The 23,389-nt window shown below is 38.8% G+C and overlaps 2 protein-coding genes across 6 annotated transcripts in view; one reads left to right on the forward strand and one right to left on the reverse strand.

Annotated features, from left to right (window-relative positions):
- MAK (male germ cell associated kinase) overlaps positions 1–19,625 on the forward strand; it is a 32,593-nt gene extending 12,968 nt beyond the window's left edge. For 4 of the 5 annotated variants that reach the window (XM_038128418.1, XM_038128417.1, XM_038128420.1 and 1 more), the window contains 8 exons: positions 3,053–3,220; positions 4,976–5,290; positions 6,307–6,497; positions 7,033–7,163; positions 9,094–9,225; positions 11,058–11,132; positions 12,683–12,811; positions 15,576–19,625. In XM_038128418.1, coding sequence (XP_037984346.1) covers positions 3,053–3,220; positions 4,976–5,290; positions 6,307–6,497; positions 7,033–7,163; positions 9,094–9,225; positions 11,058–11,132; positions 12,683–12,811; positions 15,576–15,730 — 1,296 coding nt within the window. In that variant the 3' untranslated portion in view covers positions 15,731–19,625. The remainder of the gene's footprint in view (positions 1–3,052; positions 3,221–4,975; positions 5,291–6,306; positions 6,498–7,032; positions 7,164–9,093; positions 9,226–11,057; positions 11,133–12,682; positions 12,812–15,575) is intronic. The other variant, XM_038128422.1, reaches the window with a different exon arrangement.
- LOC119697544 (transmembrane protein 14C-like) lies at positions 19,556–23,254 on the reverse strand. Its single transcript, XM_038128423.1, has 4 exons — positions 23,094–23,254; positions 22,680–22,781; positions 20,574–20,658; positions 19,556–20,345 (listed from the first exon to the last, which is right to left on the reverse strand). Exons 1-4 carry the CDS (start codon positions 23,167–23,169, stop codon positions 20,288–20,290), a joined length of 321 nt encoding a protein of 106 aa, XP_037984351.1. The 5' UTR covers positions 23,170–23,254; the 3' UTR covers positions 19,556–20,287.
- Positions 23,255–23,389: the final 135 nt, after the last annotated feature.

A 23,389-nucleotide genomic window follows, 5' to 3' on the forward strand; every position in this document is an offset into this window, starting at 1 on the left:
CATGGCATAGTTGTGCCTCAGGAATAATGTGCAAATAGGAGCAATATTTTAAGACTTGAGTTTTCAAATGCAGATGTGAACTTTCCTAAGTAGATCACAAATCTAGGATAGTAAGAGGAACATTTTGATGTATATGAAGACTGAAAGACAGCACCACGCTGGCTTGTTTATGCTGGCATTTTCAATGTACAGCATAAACAAGCTCTGAAGTGCAGGGAGATCAGAGAGAGGTTTTCACTGTGTGCAGTAGCAGAACAGCACTGAACTGATTGCTGTGTTTTTTCTCTAACCTTACAAGGAGCTAATAGAAGCAAATCCTGGCTGTTTAGAGTCTGTCATTCTCTGACTAGAAAGCTTATTGCTTGGGAAAGCAGGAAGCATTACCAGCTGAATAATCCAGAAAAAATTGTAGCCTCCCTTAAAGGCCCTAAGAATGAAGGACATTGTAAGTCAGCCCTCTAGAATCAGGAAACTGTAATTAATTACTTTGTGCCCCTGTCATCTGCTTGGCAGACACAGGAATTTTCTCTCCTTACGACAGTACTAAGGTACTCTTCAGGGAGATTGCTGTGTAAAAGGAGTGCTTAAATACAATGATAGGAATTACCACAACAAATAATACATTTGTTACAAGTACTTGCATTCTGAAAAATATAAGTAGTTATTTTAATAGTCTGATTTTGCAGATAGTGTTGCAAATACTAATTTTTTTCACACATGCATTTTCATTCATTCTGTTATCCTGTAATAATGAATTACAGGAATTATGCCCAGAAGCTAGCTTCATTCCAGTTCACCTTTCTATGCTTAAGTCCATAACAACATACCAATGACTTTGGTGAATCTGGGTGTTTCAAATAGTGACAGGCAACTATTTTGTTTTATTTTATAAATTAAGTTGCTTTATTTATTTTATAAATAAATTAAATTGCACCATTCAAGTATTGGCAGTGGTGGTGCACTTGTACTATGTGAATTTAATGAAAAAATTGATGACCATCTCAATAGCAGAGATTAATGAAATGCATTTTCATTAGCTGAAGGTTGGCAATGGCACTTGAAATCATTGCAAATTAATTTTTTTTAATAAATAGAAATGTATTTTTCATTTTGCTCTTGTACTGTTTTCACCTTATCCCTATGCTTCATCAGTTAAACATGCAGCCCTTGGTACTTTGTTGTAAACTGTTCCTCTATTTCTACCAGACAGAATGCCACCAAACTCAATAAAGAAGGGCAATGCAGTGAAGGAGGGAAGTTTTTCTCCATTGATTTAAATGAACAAACTGTTCTCTGAGGTGAATGAGGAAGTCAGTTGAAATCTTGAGACTTACTTTAAGCAGATGTGATTTATAATTATATTTGAGTTCTTTTGTTACTATGGACTGTGCAAATGGAGCTAAAACTATTGTACATAAAAAGATAAGTAATGGCTATCATGGTACCTTAAGACTAAATTATATCAAATAGGTCCAGTTTGCCCTGTATCAGTGCAATAGGCTTGGTGGATAGAGGAAGAGCACAAATGTCATACCTTGTCTTCAGTAAGGTTTCTGATGCTGTCCCTCATAACATTCTCAGCAGCGATAAAAGCATACCTGTTTGGAAAGAGTTACCCAGAGAGTAAGCTTCACTGGCTCTTATTCAAAAGATTAATTGACTAGAATTCAAGTGGTTCTGCCTCTGATGAAATTTTTAAAATTGTATTGAAGGCTGTCTGGTGGAGTAAATTTTGCTATTTAAACTAGTCGATGGCAGGTGGAGAAGAATTATGTTAGAAAAGAAGATTAGCATTTAGAAGGGTTTTTTTATGTATAGAATTAGAGATGTAGCTTTAAATAAATTTTTTTTCAATAGCACACAGAATGCTGTACTTAGGCAGGAATAATCAGCTACATCAATAGCAGTGGGTAGCCACCCAGCTAACACATCTGTAGGAGAGGCCATAGGAGCTATGTAGTATGTCTAAAGACAAATACCAGTTTGTAGAAAAAGGAGTATTGCCCATTAACATGTGAACTAATCTTTCTGTTTCACTTGCTCTATTATATTCAGTTTAGAGTTTTCCTTTTCAAGAGAGAAAAATCAGAGTCTAGAGAGGAAATAAAACTTAAAAAGCCTAGACCCTAGGAATTGTTTGGGTTTCTTTAGTCTGTATAAACAAAGACTGGAAGAAAGGAAAATAAATACACCTTCCAATGTATAAAAAAGCCACTCTAGAGGGAAGAATCAAATAGTCCTTCTTGGTATCTATGGATGATAAGATACTCAACAATGGTCATTTTTGTACAAGAAACCTCCATTCTCCTAATCTTAAGGAAGTTACTCTCTGGAGCTATCTGTATAGTCTGGCTGTGGATTGCCAGAAATTGGAAGCTTTTTGAGATTTACCACCTGTCAGGAAGGGACAAGGGTGTGGAGTAAATGGTCTCTTGAGGTCTTTGATAATCCTGTAGTTCTGTATTCCAAGAATGCAGTTATTAAGCAACAAAGGACTTCAAGGTTTACTTTTGGAAAGTTAAACACATTTTTAAAAAGTTCTTATCTGGTGGTCATGGTTTTTTAATGTTGTAATACTGTCTGGTTGTAACTTAATCATTGACTGTCATAATGGTGGGATCAGTGCTATAATGTATAGGCTGCATCGTGGTTATACAGCTGGGGCATGGTGAATGGAGGGGCCTTGCCTCTGCTATTTCCATAAAGAGGCCATTGTTGAAGTCAGCTGCTGGGCTCATTTCTGTGGCAGATGGGATGCTCAGTACCATTCCTGGTACTGCTGCACTCTGGTCTCCTTCAGATAGAATGTGTTCAAGTGTGTTATTCCTGGTGATGGTTCCAGCTGTAGCTACAGGAGACCTCAGGAGGACTGTTCTTGGAGACTGATGCTACATTCACTAGTGTTGTAATAATCGTCATGGAAAACAGGAATGCTTGTTTTCAACCATATAGGAAGGAGCCATGCAGACCAAGCATGACTCAAGCTGCCTTAAATTTTATCTAAATACATCTTTGGGTTTTTTTATGCTGATTTTTCTTTCCTTTGAAACAGAGTGACTGGACAGAAGGATACCACCTTGCTTCTGCCATGAATTTCCGTTTCCCACAATGTGTCCCTATAAGCCTAAAAACTCTCATCCCAAATGCAAGCAATGAAGCAATACAGCTTATGAGTGATATGCTAAACTGGAATCCAAAGAAGAGACCTACAGCAAGTCAGGTCTGAGCTCATGAATGATTAAGTATAAAACTGAATTTTCTTGCATTGTTAAAAAATTGTAGATACAGAAACCAGTTGATTGTCATAATTGTGATGGCCACAAATGTCTCCTCATTTTGAACACTTTGGAGGGAATGAGACTAAGTGGTAGTTCTAAACCTGGCTCAGTAGACATCAGAAACTCTTTAGTTATTTCTGCAATGTTGTCATCTGTACTGCGTATCTTAAAATTCTCTCTGTACAGGACAGAGAAATAGCTGAGGTGCAAATGTTTCAATTGTGTCTGTCATCACTTTGCCACTTCTGTTTTCCTCCCCATCTGTACAAAGGGAGGTACCAAAGGAGGTTTGAAAACTTTGGGTTTTGTGAATCCCCAGATGGAATGCAGTAGGGAAGAGCTAAGGCTTATTTTTACTTGGAATGTAAATTGGATGAAGTGATAAAGAAAGAATTTTGTGAAAAACATGCCAATTGCTCACAAAGGTCACAATTTTTCTCTAAGTTAATTTTCATAAAACTTGTTTCAAGGACCAAAGAGGTTACATTCTGTGGATTTCTTTTTGTATTATTCATACCTAATGTAATCCTATTTAGAACGTATAAAAGAGGAATACAATTGGGAAAGAAAGGACATATTGCAAGGTACCCTAGGTGGATGTAGTGTAAGTGATTCAAAAGCAGTTAAACAGATGGTACCAAATAAAGCAACCATTCCTCTCCACTTAACAAAGCATGTCTATTGTACAGTGATGGAGATCTATCTGTAGTCCACTACTGTGTACCTCTACACAAAATACTCTATGGTGCTTTATAAAAGCAAATAACCAGCTTTTACCCAGGTGAGTTATCAAGGAAGCAGCTGCAGCAGTTGTGTACTCCACAGTCAAAAGCAAGAGTTTAATGCATATACATGGCAGTGTGTTCAAAGGCAGTTATTCTTGAGTGCAGCTGAGGCAAAACATGCATTTGAGAACTAACAAAGAGTAGGATCCTACCCAGAAGGATTGACGGAGTGGGTTGTTTTGATATAGCAGGAGGTGTGTTACTAAGGTGTGTCCATGCTCTGCATGTAGCAGAGGACATGGAAAAGTCAGAGGAAAGGATCCAATGAACATCTGCATTAAGACAGACTATATTTTCTTAATGAACATCATGAAGGCACAGCAAGTACAGTGAATGTATTTTAAAGAAAAGCAAAAGCTGGTGATAAGAAAAATGGGGGAGAAACCTTGCTCATCAATATCTTCTAATCATAGAACTCATACATGGCGACCATCTCACTTCTGGGATTTTTGTTGTTGTTGGTTTTGTTTTGTTTTTAATTAAAAAACCCCAGGCTATTCACTGAGTTGCCAAAACACAGTCAGCAGTGGAGGCATATAATAAAGCATGTGGTAAAGGTAGTGGGAGCTACCTCTTTAAAACAGAAATTTGTTACTGCATAAATATAGAATGTCGCTAAATGTAAAATGCACCTCAAAATACAGACTCCACCTAGCAAGAAAGAAGGGAACAGAAGGATATGACTGCTGTCACATGTACAAGTGGATCAGTCTTACTAAGTTACGGAAGAGTCTGAAATACAGAACTGCCAGTTCTCAATATACACTTTACATATGATCTCATTACCCATCCATCTTCCATCTGTTCTGTAAAGCTTGCTCAAGTGTTTCAGAAACCTGCTTAGATCCTTGATGAGGTTACCAAAGTCAACTTTTTGAAGTTAAAATTAATGTGTTATATCTTCTTCTACAGGCTTTGAAGTACCCTTACTTTCAAGTTGGCCAAATTTTAGGACCTCCCCCCCAGTATCTGGAGAAGCAGACTCCTGTTAAACCAGTTCAGCCAACAGAGCCAAAGTCATCTTTACCTAAACTGGAAGCTAAGCCAGAACCTCTGTCTTCACCTGATTTACCTAACAAAACACAGCCACAGCCCTTGCCAAAGGTTAACCACCAGCCTCTCCAGCAAATTCAGTTGCCTCAGAATACAGCTAGCCAGCAAGTACCAAAGCAGCAGCAGCAACAGTCACAACCACTTTTTCCAATTATCAATAAAAACTCGTCGCCTGTAAGTTGTCTTCAATAACTACATAGATGGTTTTATTAAAAGTTCTTAGTATGTTCAGCCAGGTGATCCCTTGAAAATTGTCGTATGTTTTATTAGAGGAGATGCAGATAGATAACTAGGGAATAAATGAGGATATAACTGTCTGCTTATTAAAATTTTATAGCAAGTCAGAAGAATAGATTGCTTGTAACACAATGTTCATTATAATAGCCCTCAGTGATATGCGTATGCAGTAATGGAGTTGAAACAGCTGTTACTTGTTGACCTTTGAGAAACAATTCACAACAGTACTTTCAGTACACAACAGAGAAGTGGAAAGGTAGAACTTCACTTGTCTCATGTAGGAAAATGCCCTAAAAGGTTCATCCAGCTCCTAACCTTGTAAGAATTTAGCAATTATGATTTTTAGGAAGATTAATAGTAAACTTTGGTTTGTAACTTCCATTTTGCTTTCTACTTGTACTCACTGAACTGCAGTACAAAATATGTTAAAAAAAGCAGGTATTCAGAGCATATAGGAAAGCAAATGATAGTCAGATAGAAGGACAGTTTTAAAATTTAGTCATTTCATTGAAACAGAATGTTAAAGAAAAGTTTCTTTTATTTGCTGTATTTACTTTGGGGGCACAGCAGTGTTCTGCACCACTGTGCTCTATTTCTTGACAGCTCACCTACCACTGTTCAGAGCAGGAGTTCAGCAAGTTGCCAGAAAGTAGTGGTTGAGCACTGAACTGGAGTTGCAAACAGAATGTTAGCCTCACTGGTTCAGGTAGACTTGAGCAAGTGAAGGATGACAGTCCAAAAGAACTCCACTTCAAATACATGCTGGCATTATTATGTTTTGTACTGAAAGTCATAATGAGACTATGATTAAAACAGGTACAACACACTGGGAAAAATTCCCTCAAAGTCTGTAAGCAGTAGTCAGGAGTTATACTAGATACAAAATACAAAATTTTAGAATTGAAGTACTTTTTTATTATTATTTTAACTTTTTTTTTTTTTTTTTTTAATAGAAACAAGCAGCTAGTGGCCCTCTGAATGGTGTACTAGGTCCTAAAAACTGCAGAAGACGGTGGGGTCAGACTTTGGTAAAGGCTGTGGATAGCTGGGATGACTTGGATGACCCTGAATTTGGAATGTCATCTTCAAAGAAGCCTAGCATTGCACTGTTAAAAGAAAAGAAAAACAAGGAATTTCCTTGTAGGTAGGTCCTGCAATTATAAAATCACAATTTCTTTTAGTAAACAGTGTCCAGAAGTAGATTTATAGACTGATTTAGACAAGTCTATTAAAATTCAAGTCACCAAAATTCTGCAAGAATGCCAAGAACTGCATGAGCATATCAGCTTTGTGTGTTATGTTGTTATAGTGCCAGTAATATCCAAACAGAATCAAATTTGTTTGCAGGCAGTATATGGTTCAGGTGTTTGTTGTGTATTTAAGAAACTGTTATACTAAAATTTGACATGCTAACATTACTTCATTTGTCAGTTGAATGGTATGATGTTCTGCCATTTGGCCACATTAGCTTTTATTCCACAGTGTTGGATACATTTCTTTCTTCTAATCCCAGGTCAGGCTCTCCTGAAGTGTTAGGTTTGACTGTTACTTTGTGGAAACAGACTCTCCTGAGAAAAGCAGGATAAGCAAAGAGCACTGTATTCTTCAGGCTAAGGTCAGCTTATGGTATTCTGAGCTGGAGCTGTTGGTCACGTGATTTGAAAATTTTGATTTTTCAGTGTGCCAGAACCAAAAGCTTCACGCTGTATCCAGCCAGGAGGGGAAAACAAGATTCTGATGAGAAATGATTCTGAGAGATCAAATACATCAGCAAAAGATTACTATATAAACCAATCAAGATATCTGCCTGGTAAGGTTAAAAGTTAATACATATGGAAAATACAAGCTGTGCACAATCTACATACAATACATTAAAGCTTTAGATTTTTTACTGGATAATTTTATTTTTCTTAACCAAACTAAATTTTCATGTTTTGGACTAAATGCCTTTCCCAGAAGATATCACAATTGATGCAGCAGTTCCTGGCTATATAAACATGGCAGGACCTCAACACTGCTTGTACACTATAAAAGTTCATAGGCCCTTTTATGACCTGTAACATAAAAAAAATCCTCAGTAATATAAATCCAACATCTCTTGGATTACTAGAATATATCCTGATTAATCTATAAGCAGGTGTATGTGAGGACTAAAGAAACTACGTACATGTTTTTCATCAGGACTGTAGTGATAGGACTGGGAGTAATGGATTCAAATGGAAAGAGGGGAAATTTAGAAAAGATATATAAAAGAAATTCTTTACTGTGAGGGTTGTGAGGCACTGGACAGATTGTCCAGAGGGGATACTGTGGATGCCCCATCCCTGGCAGTGTTCAAGGCCAGGTTTGATGGAATGTTGAGCAACCTGGTCTAGTGGAAGGTGTCTCTGCCCATGACAGGGCAATTGGAACCAGATGAGCTTTAAGGTCTCTTCAAACCCAACCCATTCTATGATTTTATATAGTGCATGTTTACCAATTTTGCAGTGTCAGGATGTTTGGGGTTTTCTGAACATACAAGTTCTGATAAACACAGTCCCCTTCCTTGTACAAAGTGTTTAGAAATATCCATCTCCTGGCACTGATAGGAATTCACTCACTCACTTCCTTTCTCAAGGCAGTCATCATTCTTTAGAAATAGATATCTTAGTCTAAATCTGGGTGTTTTTTGTCAGGAAAACAACATGATATTATTTAATTACTGGGAATGAGAATGGAAAGGAGAAAGCAAAGAGAATGTTTCCTTTAGTTAGTATTCTGAATATATTCTAGTCAAATTATTTTTGTGTTGTCACACTTACTATCTTTTGTTACCATAGTGGTTTGTACAATTACAGTAATCATATCATGACTTCTGTAATCCATGTTTGAGAATTTAGGCAGCTCACATAGGAATTCCCCATTGTCAGGCAAGTTGTTTTGATAGAACATACGATTAATTTGTCAGGAACTCATTAGGGCAGTGATGACTTCTGAATATGAAATCAATTCTAGAATGTTAAATAGGATGCTCAGAGAATCAACAGTTTAAGTCCAAAAAAAGAGAAAAGTATAAAGAGCAAGGAACTTCCCTATCTAAAGGTAACACAAATGGAAGAGTCATCTGTATTTCTTGTATTTTATTAAGCACAATTCTAATGTCTCCATGGTTTTCAATGAGAAAGGCATAGATTTAAAAAATAATTAATTTCAACATTTAAGGGAATAATAGGTCCAAGGAACATAGTTATTATTTATCCATATTACTTTGGTTCTGCAACCACTAAATCTGGGAGCTGCTTTCATGTGTTGTAATCCTATTAACTCTTGTAATGCTTGTAACATGCTGAAGTCACAAGAACCTTTGTCCCACTTTTTAACTTAACCCTCAAATAAATAGTTTATTTTCAGCCTTGGGAACCCCAGTTTTTGATAGGTATTTTTAATTTGTGTGTTCCTTTTCTGGCAGACCAAAATATCAATTATGGCATTATGGTTTCATAGAAACCAAGCACTTATACTGAGAAGTCTTTTAAAAGTTCTCTTGAAAGCATGAAGAGAATTCTTAAATTAGTGTCACTGATTTTCATGGTTCGGCTTAAAAAATCTAATCAATGGACATCATTAATTTACATTAACAGTGTTTTGCATTATAAGACTAATGATTCAGTGTTGGTTTTCTGTTCTAGAAATGTCATTTATTGATTGAATTAAGTTTGAAATTTGGTATTTATAACATTTTCCATAATTTGTTTTCTAAGGTGTAAACCCAAAGAATGTCTCTTTAGCAGCAGTCAATAAAGAAGGATCACATGGAACCTGGAACAACCAATTGTTTGCTAAATCACTGGCAAATTCTGGGGGAGGACTGACTTACAGCAGAAATACTACAGGTAAAAGTGTAATTGAAAATGGTCATATCTTCTCATACTTTAATTAATTTAGTTAAGACCATCTGGTTTAACTTCTGCAGTTAAGCTTAGGTTCTAGGCTCTTTTTTTTTCCTCTTGTTTTAGTGAAAGACTCTTAAAAAACCAACTTTTTCATATGTGATATGATGTATTTTGCTTTCAGAACATTAAGAAGGTACAGACCAGACCCTATTTATAAACTTTTGTCAAGATAAATTTTGTATATAATCCACTGAGACCATTATTTTACTGTATTTAAGCAAGGAGTTTGGCCTCATTACTGCCTGCTCCCTGTGCCATGGAACACTATCAAACAGCAGTCTCACCCATGAAACCAAGGGTGGGCGGTGTGCTCATGTAATAAAAGTGCTGCCTAATATTTTAGATATGTCTTTTATCAATTTACTGGCCTTGTCCTAAATCCTTTCCTGCAAGAAAAGTCCCCCTATTTCCAGGAAGGAACTTCCAGTGAGACTATGTTTTGTGAAGAACACTATTATCAGCATTTTATAGGGTGTAGTCCAACCCTAGTAAACACTTTATCTAAGATTTCACTGAGGAAAGCATCAGAATGTGGACTGAAATCTGTCTTCTCACCACAAAGCCCTATAACTCAGGTACACTGTCCCTGTTGTGGGAGGTTACCTGGTTAACCACTCTGCAGCCATTGTCCAGCTAGCATGAGTCAGTGCCAATAAACCACCCAGCTTTACATGCTTCTTCAGCAAGAACTTCAGAAGGTTTGTTTACATGCAGATGCTGCACCCATTTTTAATAGAACTTTAGTAGCCATTCTGCAGTGTCAACAAACCTCATTTTCCCCTCTGAAAGTCAGGCAAGCTGAAGTTTTTCATTTGAATTAATGTGCAAAATTTTAGAAAGTGGAGAAACAACAGCACTTACCAGAGTTTTTTGTGGAATAAAAGAGGTTTTTGTGTATCATCTTGTATACCTTTTTTGTTTTCTGAAATAGAGTATCCATGTGCCTCAGAAGTAAATTATTTATAAATAGTCTTGCAAGGGAATCAGGCACAGAAAAGCAAATAGCTGCTTCCAAAATTTTTCATGATTAGGCTAGACATCTACCTACTGAATTGCAGTGAAGATAAAATTAGAATGAATGCTAATGGTAGAAATCCTGCATTTGTCTTACTACCAAGAGTTTAAAGAAATAAAGCACTAAAACTGATTATTTATTGTTTGAAAATACTTGGTATTTCCATCAGTATCTTAAATTGCATGTGATGTTTCATGTACTGGGGAGACAGCAACATTTAAGACACACATGGAACCAGGATATATGGATCACAGAAATACAATACATGTAAATTATATATTTTCTCTTTTCATATTGACAGTATGAAAGTCGATGCTGCTGTGTTTAAGTAACTATGTATAGTTTATTTAAGTAGGCTTTTTTTTTCATCAGCCCCAACATTGATCTAAGGCAAAGTAAGATAAGAGCAAATAGTTACAAATGATTTATTTATGAAGGATTGTAAGTTTACAATCAGTCAACTTTGAAGATATGACCAAGTCCTTAAAATTGTAAATGGAATGTAATTGCATTGTTGGAAAATCATATTGTTAGTCCATAATTAGAATGGACCTTGTAAAGCAACCACTTGGAGTTACATTTTCTGCTCAAGAAAACAAGGATAAGGCATTTTACTTACTAATGTGTCAGATATTCATTCTTCTTTGCTTTTTTTCCTTCCTCATTTCTTTTACGTAACCTAAATTCGTTCTTCATACCCTTCTTCTGAAGTTCTGTCTTTCCATCTTTTTCTTCCTTTAATGTTTCTTGTCTACAGATGAGAACTTAATTATACCTATTGAAAAGCTATCATGCAAAGAAAGGTTGAATGAAAAATTAGAAGATCCAAAAGGTAATTTGTAGCAATTATAGCCTGGTTCTTTTGTACATTTCCTATTTATGTTTTACAGTTTCTTGTAAAAAAAAATTACACTTATAATACAGGTACCTGATGATCATATACTGCCATTTTTAGTTGCTATCTGTTTTGTCAAACTTTGCTTTCTTCATTGTGGCAGTGTGGTGGTTTTGCATGGGAGGCATTTATAGAAGTGATATAAAGGCTTCTTCTGGATTCTTGGAACTTACTGTGCTTTAAAAGGCAGAGAATATTTTATTACCCTAATCATAACCCACAGCAGGTCACTGGATAATGGTGAGGAAGTGATCCTAATGTAGCACATGTATGTCCCCTCAGGGATGGCTTGTCTCTGACAGCACTCAGGCCTTGTACCTTTTCCTGCATTTGGGTTCTCTGCCCATCACACTGATCTTACAGTGCTGTGCTTGTGCAGGTTTTGGTGGAGTTACCTTAGAGTAAAAGGGAGGAAACTCAGGATTCCAGGCTGCCTAAGTTTGTGCCTTATAGTTCCACTGCTCTGAAATCATCACAGAGATCTGAGAGTGTTTGTGTGAAGAGGAACATTATGGGATTGCTCAAAGGCCAAAGATTTAGGAGACAAAAACTGGCAAAGCAGAAACTGTGTTTTATTGTAACTGCCACTGAAGCTGTAATGAATATGCTCACACATGATAAAGGTCAAAATAAACTTAATACCACTGAACACAGAACCTTACCACTAGAGAAAAGCATTTCTCTCTGGACATTGTGCTAGCACAGTGTTAACATTGTCCCAAGTGATGACAGACATGAAGATGGCAAGGGATTTTCTTGGAGCAGGGAGTAAGTATTGTAACAGACCACTCTTCCACTGGACACTAATTTCAGAACTTATTTTGTGTGTACGTGCACAGTGCTTCCTAGCTTCCAAATGAGGATGGTTATGTCAGCCTTCCCAGGATAGTGCTGGTTTAAAGAAAGATATGGACCAAAACTAGGCACAAACAGAATTATAACCAGGGTTAAAGAGAGAGGAAAATTGTGTCTGACTTGTATAGCAGGCCTTTAACTGTGGGAACTGTCAAAGTCAACTTCAAGTGGTGCACCACTTTCCACAAGAGACATTGGACTCCATTATTTTCAATAGATTTAGGCCAAACATGTTGAGCACAAGACTAATACCGAGCACTAGTTAAATCAGCTTCCAGTAGAGCAAATAGATGTGAACAAACGGTAAGATCCTCCATTTCTCTGCAAGTCAGTGTAAACCTTTCTATGTGGTCTTAAGTTTAGTGGAAGCAGTAATGAAATGTTCATCCTGCTGTTTTTCTTTATTCCTGCTGAATTTCTGTCTGCTAGTGCTGAAAGGGATCCAACTAATATACAAAGCAAAGAATGAATTCAATGAAAGAATGTTTGTTTTTCAAGAGCCGAGCACTAGGGAGTTTATAAAAACACTCATACTTCTTGTAGTACTGCAAATATAACTTGAAGCTAGTATAAAAAGTAGGCAGAGTTTTCTGAATGCAGCTGAAAATTCTAAAATTCTGTCATGTCAGCAGGAAATCCTGGCTTTGTCAGTAGTGGTACTTACAACCCATTGGGACTATACACATCTTCCTTCCATAAAAAAGAAGTTGGATCAGCTGGACAACGGATACAGCTTGCACCTCTTGGTACATCTGTATCGGGTAAGAAATATTCTTTTACTACTCATATCCAAGACAAAGAGAAATGTTCATTTTCCAGGCTTCCTAAGAGATTTATTAGCCCTTGGTTTTCCTTAAGTTTTGTAAATAAAATTGTAGGGCATAAATTCTTATACAAGTGAACTGCATGTAGGTGCATTGAGGCTGTCCTGATAGCTAGAGAAATTACTGCTACTAATATTTGTTACATAAAAGAGAAAATAATTACAAAAGGTGCAAAGGAGATTTGGATCATTTGTTAAACTACTGTGCATTAGTGCTGATGGGCTAAGCAGAATTGTAAAAACATGTAACTCCACAACTCTATAGTAAAGGGTCATGTTTTTAACATTCATTTGTTAAAAACTATGTGAAATCTCTTCTGAATGTAACTGTTACCTTGGATCCTCTGCAATGTGGGTGACATTCTGAGCACCTTCTTCATTGTCATGTTTCTGATGCAGAGAAGATGAACAGCAGTGCTCAGGATGCAAGAGAAAGTTTGCGAGTGAAGATTTAGAGCTGTTGTCCACAGCCAGCAGCCAGCCCACTTCTCTGGTTACTTCAGAGGAAATAGCAAGGCCCTAAACCAATGGTGAATTGTTTAACCAAAGGGTCCATGGCAGGCCAGTCTCATACAGTTCTGCTTAATAATGTTGTCCTTTTGCTGACATGCTCCTTTTGAGTTACCTCCTCTCCTTAAGAACTTGCAAGTGGCTTCAGAGAACTGGAGCAGGAGGGAAGGAAGGAGATGGCACACACCCCCACACACACACTCATAGACATACATACAGATATATCTATCTATCTATCTACATATACAAAATATGCTGAGATGTATGCATATTCTGTGTCTGACTTGATCAGAAACCCACCAAGAAAGGCTGGAGCTGCACTTCATTATTTTTTTGATCCACTGCTGAAACAAAACTGCGAGAGTTGATTTGTCACAATGCATGGATCAGGAGGTTTACTGGAGGACAAAAATCTACAGTTCTCTCTAGACTGCTGTGAATAGTGAAAAAAAAATAATCACATGTGGTGTTCCAAAGGAAATAAAATTTACTGTTATCTGTAATTAGAAATGGAATATGTGTAGTAGAAGTCAGAAAGGCTGGCAAATGGAGGTCAGTTAAGATACTCTTCCATGTCCTGGAGAAGAACAAGAATCCTATCACTTAAACCACTCATATTTAGCTTAAATATAATAACTCTTCAGAGTTGTATGGGAAGAAAGATAAGGACAAAGCAAATGTCAGGCTTTATCTCCTAGATGTCAGTATTTGAACATTAACATTTTTGGTGACCCTTTGCATTATATTATCCAAAATGTAATAAGTTATGCTTTTAATTGTTTTTTTCTCTTTTAATTTTTCTGTTAACTTTTTCTTTATGCCATAATTTAAATAATTTAATGTAGTATACAAGATCCATTTTTCTGAGGAAAATACCAGGAAAAGTGGCCTTTATTGTCAAGATAGTGTAGACTGGAATCATACTGCTAATGAAAGATAGGGAATGGCAGCCTACAGTAAAAAGAAACAGTTTTCAAAGAGGTGGAGACCGGACTCCAAATTTCAGCTCATTGATGTTCTCCCTTTTTAAATGTGTTTATCCTTACCTGTTCCTTAACAGGTTCAATCCACTGCTGAAAAAAGCTACCAAAACCAGGTGGTTTTCTCTAAGAAACAGAATGATACCTAGGCACCAAAAACCCCATTCAAGTTAAATGTTAAATTTTATTTTAAAGAGTACCAGTACATAATAAGACTAAAATACAAAAGTAGGAATGGAAGGGGCAGGAACTATGTTAGGAATGCTAAGGAAACAAGGGTAAGGAATAGCAGGAGTCTGGATAAAAGAGGTCCCGGCTGGCTGGTTTTAAAGACTTGGAAAAATGGTTGAATTGGTCATGAACATGAAGAAATATCAGCCCCTGCAGCAGGGCAATTACTTTAATCACATGAAACTTGAGGAAGTAGCCACTACCTGAAATGTCAAAAGAGGAAATCTGAATAAGAAGGCCAGGAATACAGCAGTGTGCTACTGCCTATAATGTGCCTGAGATCAGGTGGGTGCAATTATTAAGAGAGAAAAAAGGCCTTCAAACTTGGAATAAATCCAATGAAATCAATGGAGAAATGGGGCAAAGAAGACTTGCCACCAAGTACACCAGGAGTTCTGAGCTAAGCAAGAGGGGAATAAAAGGCATAAAAGCTCAAAAGGAACAAGGGGGTCTCCAGAAGCTGTCCTTCAGGCTAAGCTGTTTCAATCTTAATCAGTTTATCAATGTTATAATGACATGCTTTTTTAAATACTTGAGATAGAAGAAAGAACACTTTCATACTGTAGCAGTTTTGTAATAGGAGATCCAGAGTTTGCATTTGCATCAGTTTTTCCACTGAACTTCATTCTCAGCGTTTTCTTGAGGGATTGCTGAAAAATAACTATTCAGTAGGTGAGAATAATACACACAAACTATTGGAAAAAAATGATCTTATCTGAAAACAAGCATAGACAGCATGGTCTTAGGCACATGGTGTGATTCTTGGGGTTGTGCTGTGTGGGACCAGGAGCTGGACTCTATAATCGTAGTGGGTCCCTTCCAACTCAGGATGTTTTATGACATACAGGAGACCAAAGCAGCATCCTGCTACATTAGCATTCTTGAGGACCATAAGTCCTCTGTAAGCACTCATTCTCTTCTCTGTAGAGCAGTAAAATACCTTTTTAGTCATAATTAATTCTGAGTTCTTATTCCTTTCAGATTATTCCTGGAAAAACAAAGCTGCTTGTCCTCCATTACCAGGTCCTACTTTCAATGCAGCAGCTAAAAACATGAGTATCTTCACTCGCCCCCCAACAATACAGCGAGTACATGGGAGAACAGACTGGGTGGCCAAATATGGAGGAAACAGATAGAAAATACCATCCTGTGTGGATATTACATCCTCTGTGTTCAGTTCCCCTGCACTTGAGAACCTGAAAAGCCTATTTGCTCCAGCTTTTCCTAAGACTATGCAACAGTAAAGAAGAAAAAAAGACCTTGTGTTCTATTATTTTATAGTATATATAACACCATGTAAAAAACTGGCTGTACAGTATGATGCAATGAAGTATTGTACAACACATATTGCCAAAACTGAGACATAGATTTCACCCAATGTTTTCTATAGATAGATCTCCTGTTCTCATACTCTTTGGAACAACTAGGGTTAGTATTGTTCATCCAGTGCAACATCTACTGCTGGGATGTGCTTGAAGCACACAAGCAGCACAAAGAAGGGCTGAAGCAGAGCAGCACCAGGTTTCCAGGTGTTAAGCTGGTTCCTTAGCAGGAAGACAAGAGTGAAAGCACAGATCTGACTTTGTGAAGAGCATCAGTCTCCTGCAAGGATTTCAGAACTCACTTGTAACTAAGAGTTACTCAGGGTCTGTAAGGTACAAATATTCATGTAGCAATGACAACTGAAACCTTGTGATAGGACATAGGCCATCCACTGATAGATAATACACAAGGAAGGTCTAGAAATCTGGCTGATAGAGGGCTGTTGAATGATACAGCAATATTGGAAAATAGCTAAACAAGTACTGAATACTACTTGCCAAGCTGTGAAGTGAAGCCTAACAATCAGATTCTGCTGTTTTAATTAACTTATTGCCATTTTTGGTCAAGATCTGTAGAGATTTATCTCTGTCCTGTCAAGGGCGTGTCACAGTGACCTTTAAAGAGCCTAAATCGCTGCAGTCTGTCAGTCATTTTAAGGGTGAATTAGCCAAAAATGCCTAAATTGTCACTAAACTCATGTTCCTACATGTCTTTATTGGGTGATCAGACTCAACTACAGATTTTTAATAGGCTAAGTGAAGTTCTTCAAAGACATTGCTTTCTGTTTTAGATCTTAAAGGTCTATTTAGGTACCTGAAAACACACACAAAACTTTAATAATTCAGTATGTCAGTGTTTATATGCTCACTCAGTACTTTCCCCAGCTTTTATGCTAACTTTTATAATAATATTGCCCAAAGGACTTTGCAATGTAAAGTGAATTTTTTATTAGGATGTTGAGCTGGGCTACTTTTGTTAACAACTGCATTTAGAATAAATGCTTTAGACTTTATAGTAACGTTAAACTTGCCCTTTTAAAGTAAAAACTGAGTATGCTCTTTAAAGATGTAAAGTTGTTAATGATGACTTCAAGCATTTAAAAAATTATTTATTTGTATGGCTTTTATAAATGAATATTAAAAATTTAACTCCTTTTGTTGACCCAATGTGTCATAATATATGGGTTACTTTAACTTCCTGAAAAGCAATTTAATCTAAAACAGTTGTACCAAAAAGTCAAACATTTTGTTAGGAAAACTGCACTTAAAGAAAATGCCACTTTTTTTTTTAATACTGTCAGAGCTGTGCAAGGATAGAGCTGTCTGGTTAGTAATGCACTACCGAGTTTAATTCAACTGCCACTGGATTAAGTATTTGCCATTCCCTTAAAACTAAGGTGTCCCTGTGCTACTTAAATGCATCTTAATTTAATTGTAGAACATATCTGTAACTTGCTACGGCAATGAAGGACACCCTCAGACAGTTGGTAACAGCCATAAAAGCTATGACTTTATAATTAAAAAACAAAATTAATCACTCTTGTACAAGACGCCAATGGCAGTTAAAATCACAGCCTGGTCAAGGAGTTAAGTAATGATGTGCCAATAGCTCACGTGTCTGTGAGTCAGTCACCTTAGAGCAGAAAAATAAACAGCTACTGTTTATGGCACTAAATATGGTCAGAAGAAACATGCTGTCCTTGGTGCATGTTAATGAACCTTGAAAGGGTTTTGACATAACCAGATCAGTCTTTACCTGTCCACAAGCAAAGCATGACAAGTGTTGAATAATTCTTGTTGCAAGCAGCAAGAAAAGGCTAACAGGCTTTGTACAGTCATTTAATTCTGATTTATTGGTACACATTGGACTGCTAGTGCAGAAATGCTTTAAAAAATTATTATATGCTAATAAAATTTCAAAGGGGTAAAAAGTATGTAAGGCTAAAATTTTTCTCTTGTCCCTTTGCCTGTATTGCTGCTGTTTATCCTGAGCCATGAGCATTCTACCACAAGTTCTAAATTACTTCTACCAGCATTTCTCAATTCAACCTATTGCTTTCCAAAGCTCAGGAAACAGCAGCAAGGGTTCACACTTTGATCTAAAGTATAAAAGCTTACCAACACACAGACCTGCCCAGTTTTCTGCTTTCTATTGTCTTTATTCTGTTAAAGACAACTGCAATTCAAATTCACAAGTTACCTGGCTTGAGACCAGCATTATACAATTACAAAACTGCTGGGTCATGGCTGTTCTCAGTTTATTGCAGGAGATGCACTTATGTTTGCTTCCTACTCCTATGGAAGAAAACTGCTTCAACAGTAATATGAAGAGGCAAAAAGCCCCCCCATAAAGCAGTTTAAGGAGAAGTGTCTTAGATGCTAATGTCTGGCTTAGTAACTTTTTCAAATTCGAACAAAGACATGGGGACACCTGCCTACCAGTGCTGGGTCCTGGGCTGGAATTAGGCACTTAAAAGGGTGACATGTTAACAAACCATTTACTGTCCTTCATGCCCCTTATTTCTATTCAGGGAGGTAGGAGAGAAATATAAATACAGGTGAACACCTGAAGCTGAACTCTGCAAGGTGATGAATAAAGGCTCTAAGAAGATGCTCTGAGCACAGTTCCCCATCCAGATCTGTCTGTGCTCAAGCCACCTCTGACCCTCGCTGCCTGGCCTGGGACCAGGCTGCTGAGACACTTGCTGGAGGTGCACCCATTCCTCGCCACGTCCCTGCAGATCTGGAACCCAGTCTGACTGACCTGGCATCCTGGCTTGATCTCAGCCCTGCCTCATCCCTGTGACTTGCCTGGCAAACCACCTCCCTGCTGGCAGAGCCTGGCTGTGGCCACTGGCCCAGGTCTGTGCCTCCTGCTCACACAGCACAAGGTCACTGCCCTGCCTGTTCTGCTGTGACCAGGGAGGAGGAAATGAAAACCACAGGATGTGACCCTCATGCCAAGGTACAGCTCTGATACTCTGAGAATTTTGAGCAACTTCAAGTCTCACCAATCTAATCCACCAGCCCTCTTGCTTCCATCTCTCTCAGTACCAGGCACCAAAGAAATAAGGTTGAAGAAATCAAAGCTCGGGATCTGTGCAAAAGGGACAGAAGTTAAATGTGACCAGAAAAGGGATACATTACCAACTGTGTCTATCTTCCAGGATATTTCTCTATGGAAGGTTTATATTTAGAATGATTTCAGGCATTAAGGGAATCAACTGAGGACAAAGACTGATTAAATAAGCCCGTCGGTCTTTAAATAAACTTTCATACAGCATTTTCTAAATCTTAAGTAGACTATCTCCTCAGAAAACAAAATAAAACAAAAACTATCAAAAAACAAACAAAAAAAACAAGCAAACAAAAAACCCCAAACAAATAAAAAACCAAAACTCAAGCTAAAAAACTTCAATATAATACTTGTCTGAATATGTAGTCTGTATGCTTTTGTGCTCTCCACCTCCCTCCCAGTTCAGATTTTTATATTTACAAGTTACTAAATTCAGGGATACAATAGATTACTTATACAATTCATGCTCACAAATATATCCTGACACCCTGCAGGAAAGGCACCAAACTGTATCAATCCAGATGAACGATTAGAGACAAAATAAGCTGTGTAGAACACAAAAGTTTGCAATAATAATTTCTTAGTTTATTTAAAATAATGTTTTAATAAAGCTGTGCCTACAATTCAGCATTACCTAATAAAGCATATTTTTTGTTTATGAGTAGTAATCTGTAAAAGTGAAATGAATGGCATACAGCTGAGCTTACAAGTGATTGCAAGGCATGGGTATGCTTTTATTGCATTACAGCAGAGCCTCGACAGCTGGCTCCGTGATTGTGTTTTGTGGGACCAGGTTCTGACACGCAGTGCTGGGAAAACAAACTCCCTGACTGACAAGCACTGTGAATGGATAAACTGGCATGGAAAGGGAGATGGAACATCATAAGCACATTTATTGTATTAATTACTAGTGACAAATTGGCAACTCCTCTCCCCTGCTTTTAGAGGTACGCATGATTTTAGAAGGACAAGTCAGATGTGCATTTATGCTTCAGTCCTGCAACTGTCTCAATGTAAGGGCCAGGAGGTCTTGGCTGACACTGAATTGCAGGACCAGAAGCTAAACTAATGCTACACTCATATTTTCTTGCTTGCTTTCAGTGCAGAAAATGTTAAGACAAATACCATGACAAGGGCTCTCTATGTCGGTCCTTTGAAAACACAACCCACGTGCATTAGGATATGAAAAATACAATGCACAGGTAGCAGCGCCTTTTCCACTTATGTGCAGCACATTTAGGCAGTTGCATTTTTCGGCTTCTCAGTCATGTGTCTTCAAGTCATTTGATGCAGATTTATGGCTTAATAGGTTTTTCCATCATCTGCAATCCAAGCCGTCCAACCATCAGTAAACTGTGGAACAGAATAGTTGTTATAAAAAGAAGGAGGTGGAGGCAAAAATCCCATAAAGAACAAGAAGGAAGAAAACACTGACATCATTTCATTTATCTGAATACCACCACAAGATTTCATTTTTCACAGAACTTACCATGTTACATTTTTAAAACAATATAATCCACAAATAAGCTAAATAAAATGTTTATTCAATAACAGAGACAAGAACAAAGGACAGGTGGTTACCTGGCACCAGCAATTATCCCGGGCATTGCCTTTTTGGTGTTGTAAAATCTCATTCCCATAACAGTAGACAAAGTGCCAGATGCCACTGTTGAAAATAAGCCCAGTCAGAACCATTTGACACAGAAATGCCAGCGCAGCATTGCCACACTTGGACACTGAGCAGCACCAACCAAACAGACCTGCACATACAGACAGGAATGCCTCCCTCTGTCAGTAAACAATTTGATTTTCTTCAGCACCAAAGCTGTCATTACAGGCTTCTCAGCAGCTTTGGTAAGCATGCTCCACTGCTCAGCAGAAGCAAGGAGATCTCACCAGGGTTGAGATTGAGACCATGGTCTGATCACCCACAAACTCTAATCCTCTGAACAGGTCACTAGCTCTCCCTCAACCCTTACTTGCAAAAGAATGATTATTCCCTCAAATACAGGCAGGCTCAAAACTGCCAGAAAGCTGGGATGGTGACAGTATTCACTATGTGGGAGGTAAATATTACTTTCACTTCCCATTTCTCTGTGACATTCTAAACTGGAAAGTGAGAGTAAATACTACAACTGGAAAGAAAACAACCCCACTTGAAAATATGATTAAAAAACAGCAATCCAAAGGATCAAACTGAAAGAACAATTAGCATCTTAGACATTACTGCAAATTATTTTATCTCTAAATGTAGAAAAGGAATCCCAACATTCACATGAAATTTACAGAGCCGTTGTTTCTTTGAAGAAGAAAGGCAGGTGAAAGTGCAGTATTCCTTTTTCCAAAGGCTCAAGTTTGTTTGCACCAGACAGGGTAAAAGGTATTCTAGAGATACTCTGTCAAGGTTCTATTTCTGCAATTCTACTCCTGATGTACTGGAACCAACTTACAGCTCTGCAGGAGCCACAGCTGCACATTGCAAGGAGCGCTGAGGAGTGATGGAGGGATGGATGGATGGATGGATGGATGGATGGATGGATGGATGGATGGATGGATGGATGGATGGATGGATGGATGGATGGATGGATGGATGAAGAGCTGTACTAGACTGAGACACATCACTGCTTTCAAGAGGTCCATTTGAAAACACTCCATGCATCACATCAGGTTATACAAAAGCTGTTCATCCCTCTTCCATTACACTGCCTAAAAACCTGTGCCAGAGATACATAGCCACTCCCATAGCATGCCAGAGTGGAAAGACAGTTCGCAAATGGAAATTGTGCTTTACATTGAGCTGCATTTTATGTTTCATTCCTTACTGATGAGGTTGGTCCTCTATAGAGGCCTTTCAGCACATTGGTCCTGTTGGTTTAAAATAGTATTAAATCACTGTAAAGCTATAGTATCATAGCACTAGTAACACTGTGGAGTAGTTACAGAACTAGCAAGATCCTCAAGAAGTCATCTAGGATACCTTAGTGCCTAAAGGCACAATCAGTTCCTGATAGTGGTTTAACCAGATATTACACTCCTGCAGCAAAGGAACTCCCTGACGTTCACCTGAGTGCTTCATAATACTTTCCACAGTGATTCCATCCTTCTCCTTCCCCTGAAGATTTAACTGCAAGCTTAACACCCACACCTCCTTATAAGCTCTACTGAAAGCAAGCAGAATAGATCACCGCCTCTTTTCTTCTGCATACTGTTTCTTCCAGAGTGTATGATGCATTAGAACATGTACTGCTCCCTTGAGATGCTTGTGCAAACCAGGGTTCCCTACGGCCACATACCACCTGTCACACTGCTGTCACTATTGCAAAAATAGTGGTTATTACACCACCACAGGCTAAAAAACACTGCTTCACAACCAAAAATTTTCCACGTATGTTTCCTGCACCTAATGTGTTGGTGTAACACATTATCTAATCTGGCAGAGGAGACAGGTATTTCTCACCAACTCTGGATTCACACAGGACAATCCAGGTCTTCGACCCAGGTATTATGGTCTTACACAAATACCTCCTGGCTGTGGGCACCACAGCCACCACTTACACCTGCCACCACTTACAACATTTGTATAGGTACAACGGCACAGGGCAGCTGAAACATGCTAGGGGAAAAAAAAAGGGTTACTGTTCCCACCGCTACCAGTAACACTCAGTACTCGGCTCCGAGCAAACTTACCGAGGGAAAGCCACACATTCTTTGGATCTTTGGACTGCTGGTACGCGCCCAGTCCCGCTAAGCCGCCGAATAGAAGACCGGCGGCTAGAGACGGGACGCTGCCTTGAATAAAAAATAAAGCAGTCAGCGGAAGAACACGCACAGAGCCAGCCCGCACTTTCCCGTACTTGTAAATCCACAAAACCAATCCAACCACAGCATTACGCTGAGGGGTTTGGGGAGCTTTTTAACACACTTCGCAGACCTCCGCGAGCACCGTTTCGCTGCACTTGTTTGGTGGCTACAAGGACTGAGCGGGACTTGCCCTGTCACCGCCGGCAGCGGCCCCGGAGCGGGGCGGAGCGGAAGGGAGCCGAGCGGGGGCTGCCTGCGGCCACCACCGGGACAGGGACAGCCACGGCCACCAGCACCCACCTGCCTTGGCGTAGCCCACGACACCGCCCGCCGCCACCAGCGCCGCGTAGCCGAAGCCCAGCCAGTCGTACTCCATCTGCGGGCAGCCGCGCCGACCTTGGGCCGCCCTCCCGCCGCCGCTCCCCGCCCGGCCGCCCCGGGGCCGCCTCCCGGAGGTCCCGCCCGCCGCCCGTGACGGCGCCCGGGGAGGGCCCGTGCGGGCCGCAGCGCGGCGGCGATGCTGCCTCGGCTCCGGGAGGGTTCGCTTGATTGATTACCCCCCAGTAACGCAGTTGGAAAGGCAGAAATGAAGTAGA

This window comes from Motacilla alba, chromosome 2 (assembly GCF_015832195.1).
Source record: "Motacilla alba alba isolate MOTALB_02 chromosome 2, Motacilla_alba_V1.0_pri, whole genome shotgun sequence".
Lineage (NCBI taxonomy): Eukaryota > Metazoa > Chordata > Aves > Passeriformes > Motacillidae > Motacilla > Motacilla alba.

Bases quoted from the DNA above. Each gene is read 5' to 3' on its own strand.
- LOC119697544 (XM_038128423.1), bottom strand. From the start codon at position 23,169: ATGGAGTACGACTGGCTGGGCTTCGGCTACGCGGCGCTGGTGGCGGCG. The intron at 20,659-22,679 runs GTAAGTTTGCTC...TATTTTCAACAG, and splicing joins GAATGTGTGGCTTTCCCTCG to TGGCATCTGGCACTTTGTCT. The intron at 20,346-20,573 runs GTAACCACCTGT...TCTGTTCCACAG, and splicing joins GGGATAATTGCTGGTGCCAG to TTTACTGATGGTTGGACGGC.